The following is a 12,282-nucleotide window of genomic DNA, read 5'->3' as shown; positions in this document are numbered from 1 at the left end:
AACATTATAAAGTTTATATCTAATTATTTCCTTGAGCTCACAATGACAAGTGCTGGAGAATTCATGTAAGATTCCTTAGCAAAAGTAACAATAGCATATTACACATAAAACTGTATTAATGTCAAACCGTACATAAATTCAATCAAAAGAAAAAGTACTTAGTGTTATGTGAATCAGTATTAATGATGCAGTTGTTTATGGTTGAGCTCATTTTAAATATTTCTGTTTAACCTCCAGTGCTACTTGATTGCTCCCTTATCCACAAGGGATCACTACAGACTGTAGCAGCATGTTTTGATCCAGCACATTTTAATGCTGGATGCCCTTCCTGATAAAACCCCAAAGAGGCCTAGCAAGCAAATCTGCAAATCACAACACTTTGGAGATACTGTTTGATCTCGAGTAGTGCATCATGTACTACATATATAATCATATGTTTGTGTTGGCTGTCCAGTAAGGACCACATCTCTCCAAATAAACAGCTGTTTGAACTCCAAAAGACATTTTTTAAACTTTGACTTAAAAGTTTATATCGGGTGTATTTATTTAAGAATGTATTTATAAAATGTAAAAAATCAGATGAATTAAAGCACTGTTCAAATGGTTAATTGTGATTATCTGCAGAACACTGTTGAAAAATGAAGAAATTAGCATATTACTTTAGCAAAATCAGGTTAAACTTTGTGCATTCAGTTAAGTCAGTGACTTCTCAGAGCCGCTCATCTGAAAATGCTGGTGGTCCCTCCACCTCTTCATCTGGCATGTTTTATTAAACCAGACATAGCAGGAGTTGACTTCAAGTTCTATCATCAACCCTTTTCATACTGCACTCTAACTCCTCTAGATTACACATGCTTACCAAGGTGGTTATTAACAGGAAACCTGTGTGAAGCTAGTTCTGTTTCCTCACAACACACAGATGGTAAATGCTGAAGTCTCAGCAGGGAAAGTAGAGCCAGCTGCAGCTTATCTAGCATGCTGATCTCCTATCAGTTTCCTATAAACAAACTGCCTGAGAAGAAACTGTATGCTATACATTATATATCCAGTATATATGTATGATTATCTGTTGGTTTTTTTGTTTTGTTTTTTTGGTGTCGGGGTGTTGTTTAAAACATAACTACATACATTCAATACAGCACAGTATAGCACACATTTATGATACAGATTCAGATTATTGGATGGATGAACTTAAAGGCCCGTTTATCAATATCAACCCTCCCATCTGTCTGCTAAAGCTCATATTGGCACGTAGCTGAATTTCCACTCATGCATTTAGTGAGTAGTCTGCACAAATGTCAAAGCGAGCCATCTCTTGGATATAATATGGAGCTGAAACACCCGATTCTGCTTTTGGTTCTGGTAAGAGTTAAATATTTAAAACAGTACTTATTGTTTACTTACAAATTTTCTTTTACTGCCTCAGATTTCAACACAAATTTTACTGTAAATAGCACTAAGAACACGAGAATGACATTTTATTAATTTAACATTTATACTACTTATTTTCACATTCAAGAACTAGAAGGATCACGTATGAATTAAATCATTAAGAACTGCACAACTATCTTGATCAATTATTATGTCTGTCAACATTATACTGAGTTATAGGCAGTGTTCAAAGATGAAAAATCTGCGAAGGATTTTCATATAATACTCATAAATATGTTGTGCTGCACATTTACTGCAAGAATTTTTTCCAGTGTAATCTTTTGCAGTGTTGGGGAGTCCACAGATCATCTTCACAACTTTTGCTGCGTCAAAAAAGAAACCGGATCATTGATTCCTTTACTATTGATGAAGGTTATCAGGGACCTTTCCCATATTCACTGGGCAAAGTGAGTGCATGCTTTAAAATGTAACACATATTATGAGACAGAGAAGGACAATTCCAAAATTCACTGCTGCTATGTCTCATGTTTGGTACAGATTGAGGTTGAGAAGGACCTCGTTCTTTTTATGATACAAGGACAAGGTGTCGATGAGGAACCAACGCAAGTGTTAGAAATCAATCCATATACAGGAGAAATAAAGGTCCTCCGTTCTGTGGACTGCGAACAATATCAAACTCTTAAGGTAAGAAGAAATTAAAAAAAAAAAATCTTATGGAAAGTAAAAGCTATGCATGGAGTGAGGTTTGATTATTTCCTCTTTCTTGCCTTTCCATTGCAGCTTAAATTTAAAGCATTTGACAGAGAAAAACATGAACTAGTGACACAGCTCGGGATTTATATAGAGATTTTGGACTCGAACGACAACCCTCCAAAATTTCTGTTTGAAAAGTACAATTTCACCATAAAAGAGTCAGCATTACAGGGTAATTTTCTCATTTGGAAAGAAATGTTATTTAAATTACTAATGCTACGGTGTCAAAATGATCATTTTTGTGACAGTGAATCTAAATAAAATAATCATTATTTCCTTTTGATACTAACAGGCACTGAAGTGGGTAGAATTCAAGCAACAGATCAAGACATAAGTGAGAAATATAACAAAGTTCACCTTAAAATAGTTTCAGTGGAACCTAAACCTGAAGATCTTGAGTTCTACTTCAAAGAGATCGATGAGACAGGACTTGGAGTCATTTCTTTTAAGGGATGTCTGGACCATGAGGTGAGAGAAATTACTGCTTGATGGCAAAATTCTCAAATTAAAACTTTCCATTTTAACCTTTCAACAACCAAATTCAATATGTTTGACATCCATTTACATTCAAGATGAGCAATATTTTCTTTTTCTCCATCAGACAGCTGAGAAATACACCATTATAGTGGAGGCCAAAGACAATGGAGAAAAACCGCAGTCCAGCTCCTGCACCATCATAATCAATATAGAAGATGGAAATAATCATCTTCCTGTCATCACAAAGGAAACAGTGAGCAGTTACTTATTTCAGTCACAATAATTGTGTCACGGTCGGACAGTCCTCTCTGGACGACCGGCTTGTGGTGTGTTTTGTGTGGTGTGTGTGTTTTTCTCTCCCGCTTTCTTCCCCCGGCCCTCCAGGCTCAACTATGTTTGGATGTCCGCACTTCCAGGAGAGTGAGAGCGTGGTGACCCCTGACCCAGAAGCGCCTCCACTCTGCAGCCGACAGACCTGTGCCTAATCTTAAATCATAATCTTAATTTAATACCTAATCTTGTAATCTTAATCATTAAATGTGATAAATTTATTCAATCAAAATCATTTCCTATTTTACAACTTCCTCTTTTGTGACCCGAGGGCCCAGAAAAAGTGAAAGAAGGACAGACAAATGTTCTTGTGTCACGTATACAAGTTCATGATGAAGACACCAGAGGAACCCCAGCCTGGAGAGCCAAATATACAATCCAAGGAGACACAAACAACAACTTCAGAATAACTACAGATCCTGAGACAAACGATGGACTACTCCATGTGGAAAAGGTATTTTTGTGATTATGTAACACACTAGGGCTGCTCAATTAATCGAATTTTAATCTCGATTACGATCTGGGTTTTCAACGATCATTAAAAATGACTGAGCCGATTATTAGCACCTCCCTCGTGCTTTACTCTCGCGCTGCTCCATGTGGCAAATCGAGCGCACTTCTCTGCGTTTCGAACACGTGTCACAACAATTAAAAGGACCCGAGGGAAGCTCGGAAAGCTAAGCAGAAGTTATTTGGAGAGGAGAGGATAATGGCTGCTGAAGAAAGAATGCCGTTGGTTGAAAAGAGAGGTAAAACGACTTCAGTGGTGTGGAAACCAATGTTCCCTCTAAGCTGCACACGTGCGCAATTGCGCACTGCTGGCACGGTCTCTGCGCACAGAAAATCTGCGTTGGGCACAAAAAAAATCTAACCTGAATTGAAATTAAAATTAAAACTTTAACAATTCTGTTTTGCAGTGTTAGTCAGTAAGTGACTGGCTGCTCCTGTATGGGATTAGAACGATGCCACCTTATCCTATAGTCCAGCCAATAATGCGATTCACATTCACGTCGTTGACAGGCTATGACAACGTCCTTATGTGCCGACACCGGTGTTTTAGCTAGCCAAGCAGCGTGGCTGATGTGCAGTGAAGCCACATTAATGACAACGTGTACAACCATTGGAGATGTGAGCAGGACAGACGGAACAATTGACGGAAAAAGTGTGGACTTTATACCAGTTTTTAAATTGTGTTGATAGGCCACGTAAAACCAGAGTTATGATAAAAAATATATGCAATGTTTGGTTTTCTTCCTGAATACTATCGTTGTTTATATTTACTGCGGAAAGAAACGGTAAAAACGGCGTTTTATAAGGAAAACGCTCGAAAGCACTCTTCGCCTGTGAGCAAATACACAAAATCAAAAAACCCCCCCACCCTTTCCTATTAGTCGAAAAAAGTACCGTGTCGACCAATCAAAAAATGATATGGCAACGTGGCATCTAGTTGTTAAGAAACGGGGGGAAGTTTTAGGAGTGACGGCGGTGTTCTGAGATGTGAGAGATTTGAGACGTTTAGCGCAAATCTTGTGTAGATAGTGTGTAGTTAGTGTGTAGTGTAGTCAATAGTTTTGTTGTGTGTGTCAGAACAATGAGGCGGCTGCTGAATGTTACAGGTGTTACAGGAGTGATACATCTCCTGTTGTCAGGCCTGCAGGTATCAGGCTGTTGTTCTCCTTTATCTCATAGTGGACAGAAATGATTTTTTGGAGTGGCACAAATAATTTGTGTGGCATCAGATTTGATGCAGAACAGCTGATTGTTCTGTAAATAGTTTGAAATGTTTATTTAAAAAAACGCCTTGGCTGCATTAAAAAAATAAATAGCTGCAAAAAACTTTGTTGTTTGCCAAACTGAGTTACTTTTTTGAAGTAGTAACTATATAATTAATTGCCCAACATTACTGTATTTTGCAGACAGAGAGTTACAGACTCTCTCCCAGACCACAGACTCATACTCATAATACAAGTCAGAGCTTTATGAAAAAAAAAAGAAGAAAGAAAGTTGTGTTTTCAAAATTGTAGTTCAAGTTATTTTTACTTCCAATAGTGTTAACATACTACACAGGTCATGAACAGGATTTTTTAAATTTTCATTGTAAGTGGGCTAAAGCAGTTAATTAAAAGTAGTCTAACATAAATGTAAATGCTGTAATTTGATTATTTTAATAAACCATGTAACTTGGATGGATTAGATGCTGGCGTGACCACAGTGCACACGTCTGATGTCGCTCACAGTGGTCCAAGGGACCGCTCAGGGAGTTTGTGTGTTCGCTCAGACACATGAAATATTTGAGGGAACATTGGTGGAAACATTATGGGTTCGCGGAGTCAGACGTGGATCAAATATTGTGCAGTATTTTGAAGTTCACTAAACATAGATGTTTACATTTTTCATTTATTTTTTATATTGCAAACATTTGCACTGTAATCAGTATTTGCACACTATTTTATATTATTTTTTGACAATCTTTAAAGCCATTATTCAATACATTGTTATTGTTAAATAAATATCGTCAAATAATCGAGATCTCAATTTCAGTGAAAATAATCGTGATTATCATTTTCGCCATAATCGAGCAGCCCTATAACACACACATATTTACAATTACATTTTACAATCACTCAGATTGCAGAGTTGACTCCCTGATTCCCATAGTTCATATCAGACCCTCAGACCGAGCACCTAAAGCTTTAACCATATCTACGTATCTTAATTCCTTTTACAGCCTTTAAACTACGAAGATGGTGCTCTGAAGAATATAACTATCACTGTAGAGAATGAGATCCCCTATTATTCATGCAAAGTGGAAAAACGCAGCACCACTGGTCTTTGGAAAGTAGTTACCACATCTGCTTCTGCTGCTACTGAGTCTGCAATGAGCTTTGTGAATGGAACAGTTCCATCCAGGCATCAAGTGATCGTGACTGTTGAGGATGTCAATGAGCCTCCGGTTTTTGACAAGACTTCCATAGAAACTGCGGTCTCTGAGAATGTTAAGGAAGGCCAATACCTGGCAACAGTCACAGCTAAAGATCCCGATGTTGCCAACAAAAACACATTTAAGTAAGTCTTGACAACTATACAACTACATGTCACTTATACAAGACAAAAACATACAACATTACTACATCAGTAGACACTTTAGAAATGTCTGACACAACACATGTTTCAGATACATGATAGGACACGATCCAGCTGGTTGGATTAAAGTGGACCCCGACACTGGAAACATAACCACATCAAAGCCCTTGGATCGAGAGTCAGAGTTCGTTAAAGACAACATTTATGTCGTCACAATATGTGCTGTTGACGATGGTATGAATCGATAAGTATTTGCATATTTGGCCCATTATTCATTTACATTTCCTCATTACATTTCTAAACAAGGTGCAATACTTTTTCATCACCAGGGAAACCACAAATGACAAGCACTGCAACTCTTAGCATCCGCATTAAGAATGACAATGATCATACTCCATACCTGGTTGTAAGCGCAATTGAAATGTGCCAATCTGATGGACAATCCTTTGCCAACATCACAGCTTTAGACTCAGATGTTGAGCCCTACAGTGGCCCTTTCACCTTCAAGCTCCATGGAGATGTTGAGGGCAAGTGGAAGATTGACCCTGTCGTTGGTAAGCTTTAGAGTCTGCAGATACTCAACCTTATATTACTCACAAAAATAATATATTGAAGCCCCCTCTCACTGACTGTTAGCAATGCAATTGAAAATGCATTCATTTTGGACACACAGGTTATTCAGTCAACTTGGTTAAAGAGTCTACAGTTCATTCCGATCACCATGAGCTGTTGCTAGAAGTTTCTGACCAACAGGGGAAATCAGCTTTCCACAACCTGTCAGTTACTGTTTGCAGCTGCTTAGACTCAGAAATCCCAAACTGTCATGTGAGGACATCTGGCACCACACTAGGAGCGGGAGGAGTGGGAATTATTTTGTTGGCCATGCTGCTGATTACAGGTTGGACACATGATCAAAATTAATCAAGTATTATGAATAAGATAACTTGTAATTGTTGTTGTTATAGCCAAAGATGATCAATACATAAAGACAAAAATGCAATTCTCCTGGGAGTTTTTTTTTTTAAATCATCAAAATCATAATGTGATACACGATTAGAGTTTGGGGTTAAGTTTTTTTCCTTCTTTTTTTTTTTAAAATTAAACTGGCCTTAAAGATGTCTTCCCTGATGCAAGTGAATAATAACTAATTATTACTTTAATACTTTAAGGACATGTGCATTTCTTTGTGTGGTTTTTATGCTTTAGGTTTACTTTCTGTGGCTTTTCTGATGTTCTGCAAGAAAGAGACTGTAAAAATCCAAGATAATTACCTTGAAGAACAACTGATGACGTTTAACACTGACAATCCAGGATCATGCTGCCCAGTAAATGCTTTATCATAAAATTACATATACTTTCTTTTTACTGTACGCTAATACAAGAACACATATTTGCACACAAGCACAGACACCTTTTGTGAATATTTGTTGATTCTCTTATCAAGTGACTTTTTTAATGTATATGAGCCTATTAAATTATTTTAAAAGGGATTAAAATAACTTAGACCAAGATATAAGACTTAGATATAATTATCCAACAGCACAAGTTTTATTTATTGAATGTATGTAAACTTAATTGTGACTGGTTTTAGTGGAAAAACTTAAAACACTATTACCATTTCTGAGGCAGGTGTCGGGAACCAAAATGAGAACCAGATGCAAGAAATATCTCACGTTAAAACTGTCACAACGAATCCAGTAAGTGTTGCAAAATATATATTTTTCTAATAATAAAATTTTTTTGCTGTTTTTTTTAAATGAGTGGCTCTGAACTGCAGCCTGTCACAAATCATTCAACTGTGATGCATGGCCACTTAGAGGAGTATGACATGTGCGAAAATGAATTCCTGCAAAAGTCACAAAGTCCAAATAAAAATTGGTATTGGACAATTTTATTATCAACTATCACTACTGGACAGATTATAAAACTGTTCTTGTGATATTTTAGGTTGTATGTTCAACAAATCTTGTGAAAAGACCAGGCAGGGCAGGCAGTTGCTATACGAGGTGCCATAATTGTAACATAAATCCAAATATAATGTGTCTTAATTGTCTGTGCCATTGAACTTATTTTTTACTATTACCTCACAGGTTCTCTCAAAAAAATGAGTGACCGCAATTTACTTTGAGCTGATTACACACATATCATCCTGTTAAAAAAACATTAAACCTGAAATAACAGAAAACTGTCCTAAATACAGGTGCCAATCATATAATTAGAATATCATCAAAAAGTTGATTTATTTGACTAATCCCATTCGAAAAGTGAGACTTGTATAATGTATACATTCATTCCACACAGACTGATATATTTCAAGTGTTTATTTCTTTTAATTTTGATGATTATAACTGATAACTAATGAAAACCCCAAATTCAGTATCTCAGAAAAGTAGAATATTACTCAAGACCAATACAAAGAAAGGATTTTTAGAAATCTTGGCCAACTGAAAAGTATGAACATGAGCATGTACAGCACGCACAGCACGCAATACTTAGCTGGGGCTCCTTTTACCTGAATTACTGCAGCAATGCGGCATGGCATGGATTCGATCAGTCTGTGGCACTGCTCAGGTGTTATGAGAGCCCAGGTTCCTCTGATAGTGGCCTTCAGCTCTTCTGTATTGTTGGGTCTCGCATATTGCATCTTCCTCTTCACAATACCCCATAGATTTTCTATGGGGTTAAGGTCAGGCGAGTTCGCTGGCCAATTAGGAACAGGGATACCATGGTAATTTAAACCAGATACTGGTAGCTTTGGCACTGTGTGCAGGTGCCAAGTCCTGTTGGAAAATGAAATCTGCATCTCCATAATGTTGATCAGTAGCAGGAAGCATGAAGTGCTCTGAAACTTCCTGGTATATGGCTGTGTTGACTTTGGACCTCAGAAAACACAGTGGAGCAACACCAGCAGATGACATGGCACCCCAAACCATCACTGACTGTGGAAACTTTACACTGGACCTCAAGCAACGTGGATTCTGTGCCTCTCTTCTCTTCCTCCAGTCTCTGGGACCCTGATTTCCAAAGGAAATGCAGAATTTACTTTCATCAGAGAACATAACTTTGGACCACTCATGAGCAGTCCAGTCCTTTTAGACTTTAGCCCAGGCGAGACGCTTCTGACACTGTCTGTTGTTCAAGAGTGGCTTGACACAAGGAATGCGACAGCTGAATCCCATGCCTTGCATACATCTGTGCGTAGTGGTTCTTAAAGCACTGACTCCAGCTGCAGTCCACTCTTTGTGAATCTCCCCCACTTTTTTGAAGGGGTTTTGTTTCACAGTCCTCGCGAGGGTGCGTTTATCCCTGTTGCTTGTACACTTTTTTCGACCACATCTTTTCCTTCCCTTTGCCTCTCTATTAATGTGCTTGGAGATAGAGCTCTGTGAACAGCCAGCCTCTTTTGCAGTGACCTTTTGCATCTTGCCCTCCTTGTGCAACGTGTCAATGGTTGTCTTTTGGACAACTGTCAAGTAAGCAGTCTTCCCCTTGATTGTGTAGCCTACAGAACTAGACTGAGAGACCATTTAAAGGTCTTGCGGGTGTTTTGTGCACCTGTAGATTCTACTTACTCCTGCTTGTGTAATGTTTTCTTTTCTGCTCTTTAATAAAACTACATAGTTCCAAGAAAATAAGTGTTTATTTGTCAAAAGTCTTTATTTTTTTACATTTTCATTAAGAATACCGGAGTCACATATAGGTTTGGAAATTTGAACAGAAGATGTCAAAACTTTTGAATTTGGTCTTTTCACAAGCTTAACTGACAGCTACAAAAGTACATCATGCCAGCTTAGCATGATGGGCTTGGATGACAATTGTATTTCAAACATGAAACACTGCCATGGTTTGACATTTCTTTGTTTGGTTTCTTTTCAGGTGATAAATAAAGCCATACCTGAAGGATCCAAAATCTGCGCACTGATTTCAAAGTCCCGAAAGGAAGGCTCAATGGCACAATCATTTAGTCATGAAAATGTTACGCATGGTACAGATTATAATTATTCTTATTATAACTGAGTAAGCAGGTGTTAAGAATTTTGCAAACCTGTGATATTTTGCTAGGTCAAAACTATTAACATTTAAATGCTTGATTTTTCCAGCCACTGGAAGCATCCTCAAACATGGGAATGAGACATCTGCAGGGACAACCTAAGCCTGGGGTAAAGCAATATGAGACCTTTTCGTGTGAAAGGTTTTTACAGACACTTTTGTTGCTATTGTTAAGTCATCTGAAACAAGCTAATTCATACAACTTTCTATTTCTAACTTTCAAGACTTGAATGGGATTCTGTCTATATTCTCTAAAAATTCAACTAAATAAGGCAATAGCAAAAAAGTATTAAATCCAGCAAACATAGATCTAAACAGCTACATTCTGTTATTAATGTATTATCTCTTCTTTTTCACCCCTTTGTCTATATTTTTCAGAATTTGAATACTCTCCAGCAGGATGCTCTCCACAGATCACAACTTTGAGCTCAGTGCCAGCTCAGTTTCTCATGCTTCCTTTGACCCTGAAATGGCCTGGGGTATCCATACTCTGGCCTTGATCAACAAGCCCACTAACTTCAAATGTACTCATAGTCTCTAATATGTCTCTGTTACGTCCCTCTGCAGCCCCTAATCATCTTAATGTGTTCAGCTGGTGCTAATTGGCCACACCTAGTCAGGTGTGGATAAAACCATACCTGAGGCAAGCTTCCGGGGAGCTCACTTGCTTTTGCCTTGGTGGCACCAGCCATTTTAGCCAACCTCCTATGCCATTTTAAGATAAAACCTCTTCCTACCTACACTCTGCTATTCGTCTCCTTTTTTTTTATGTTGCGGCCTTGAGCCGGGTCGTAACAGTCTCATAAGTGTATATTACAATATTATGAAAAGTAAGGCATTTTAAATGGCTGCTCTTGATCTAAATATTAGCTAAACAAAATGCAAAGCCAGAGTATAGTTCAATTTTGTGAGAAGATGGTACCATGACGGTAACATGGAGTCCGGGTTATGGGAAAAGAAAACTTGACTTAAGAGCTGAGAATGGTACACATATGCTACTTTCACTTCGGATATCATTAGACATTGATAGCGGTTAGATAGTGAATGTGGTTATCAACAGTCACAACAGGGAAATGCTTTTTACTTTCTTTTTACCTTTTCCTATGGTAAAATTTTAAGTTCACTTGCTTTCTGTGAGTCTTTTCCTGTCTTGTTAGTACAAAAATTTTATTTTATGCCGTTAATCTACCGACAATCCTATAAATAAACTCCTGGAATCAGAACAAATTATGTTTTTGTGACAGGCTGTTAGTAACAAAATGCCTGAAGATACAACTTAAAAAATGTTTCTGTTATCATCAGCAAGTGCAGGCAGAGGTTTTGGCAGTTTTCGAGTCTGAAGAATGGGAGCGTGTGTTAACACAATGCCACAATTGTTAACTATGCAGGCCTCAGTTAGCTTGTTAAATGTTGAAGTTAATGAGAGCACAATTAGAAAAGGACAGAAAACCTATGAATTGTTTGAAATGAGAAAGCATTTTCTCTCTGGAAACATGACAGTATTGATTAGGTTTACAAAGCTGTATCTGAACAAACCCTTCTGGACACTTCATTTAACACATCACTCTGAAAACAAGAGACATCTTATTGACATAAGAGGTAAAAGACATAAGAATTACAAGCAATACATATACATTTACCAAAGTGTAGTTTTAAATCGAATTGTTTGTGCTACATGTTTTTAAAAATATTAACTTATCCAGAGATAAAGTAAAAAGCAAAAAAAAAAAAAAAAAAAAAAAAAAACACACACCCCAAAATAACCATCTATAAGGTTTTACAAACTTCATAACCTCTTGCTGGTTAAGAAGAGGGATAATATGATAATTTATAGCGAAATTCCGGTCTACAGCAAACAGGAATAGATATATTTATTAAGCTAGCTCTTAGAGAAAACTGCTGTTAGCTAAAGCGTGAAACAAAACAACTTTATTTTCCCAGATGATGGTAAACAAACCTGAGCTGGAAGGTCTATTTATCTTTTGACTAGAAACAGACGGGCTATGGCAGATATGCCAGTTATTATTTGTGCCTGCTAACATTATCAAATCCTTTGTTAAAATTCAACTTTAAAAGTTGCAGCGCTTCACGGCTGTTTTTGTTGTTGTTGATTCTTCTGCCCCCTGGTGGAAGAACGTGATTGCGCAGCTTTATAATTAAAATCTTTTTAAATTATTTAATAACACCATTTAGACT

At 37.4% G+C, this 12,282-nt stretch overlaps 1 protein-coding gene across 1 annotated transcript; it reads left to right on the top strand.

The window, feature by feature from the left end:
- Window positions 1–562: 562 nt before the first annotated feature.
- LOC102082139 (cadherin-like protein 26) lies at window positions 563–11,746 on the top strand. The gene is made up of 16 exons (XM_019349466.2): window positions 563–1,362; window positions 1,704–1,838; window positions 1,930–2,076; window positions 2,173–2,317; window positions 2,438–2,613; window positions 2,747–2,875; window positions 3,224–3,406; window positions 5,681–6,018; window positions 6,128–6,270; window positions 6,366–6,590; window positions 6,710–6,934; window positions 7,243–7,361; window positions 7,662–7,733; window positions 9,913–10,021; window positions 10,137–10,196; window positions 10,465–11,746. The coding sequence occupies exons 1-15, from the start codon at window positions 1,270–1,272 to the stop codon at window positions 10,187–10,189; spliced, it is 2,292 nt and encodes a 763-aa protein (XP_019205011.1). The 5' UTR covers window positions 563–1,269; the 3' UTR covers window positions 10,190–10,196; window positions 10,465–11,746.
- Window positions 11,747–12,282: the final 536 nt, after the last annotated feature.

The sequence above is a fragment of the Oreochromis niloticus genome, linkage group LG20 (genome assembly GCF_001858045.2).
Source record: "Oreochromis niloticus isolate F11D_XX linkage group LG20, O_niloticus_UMD_NMBU, whole genome shotgun sequence".
NCBI classification, from domain to species: Eukaryota; Metazoa; Chordata; class Actinopteri; order Cichliformes; family Cichlidae; genus Oreochromis; species Oreochromis niloticus.
The sequence above is the reverse complement of the archived record's forward strand: the minus strand, read 5'-3'. Positions and strand labels throughout refer to the sequence as shown.

Excerpts from the sequence above, each read along its gene's own strand:
- LOC102082139 (XM_019349466.2), top strand. The coding sequence starts at position 1,270 with ATGCATTTAGTGAGTAGTCTGCACAAATGTCAAAGCGAGCCATCTCTT. Across the intron at positions 1,839-1,929 it reads TCCCATATTCACTGGGCAAA|ATTGAGGTTGAGAAGGACCT; the intron begins GTGAGTGCATGC and ends TGTTTGGTACAG. Across the intron at positions 2,077-2,172 it reads AACAATATCAAACTCTTAAG|CTTAAATTTAAAGCATTTGA; the intron begins GTAAGAAGAAAT and ends TTTCCATTGCAG.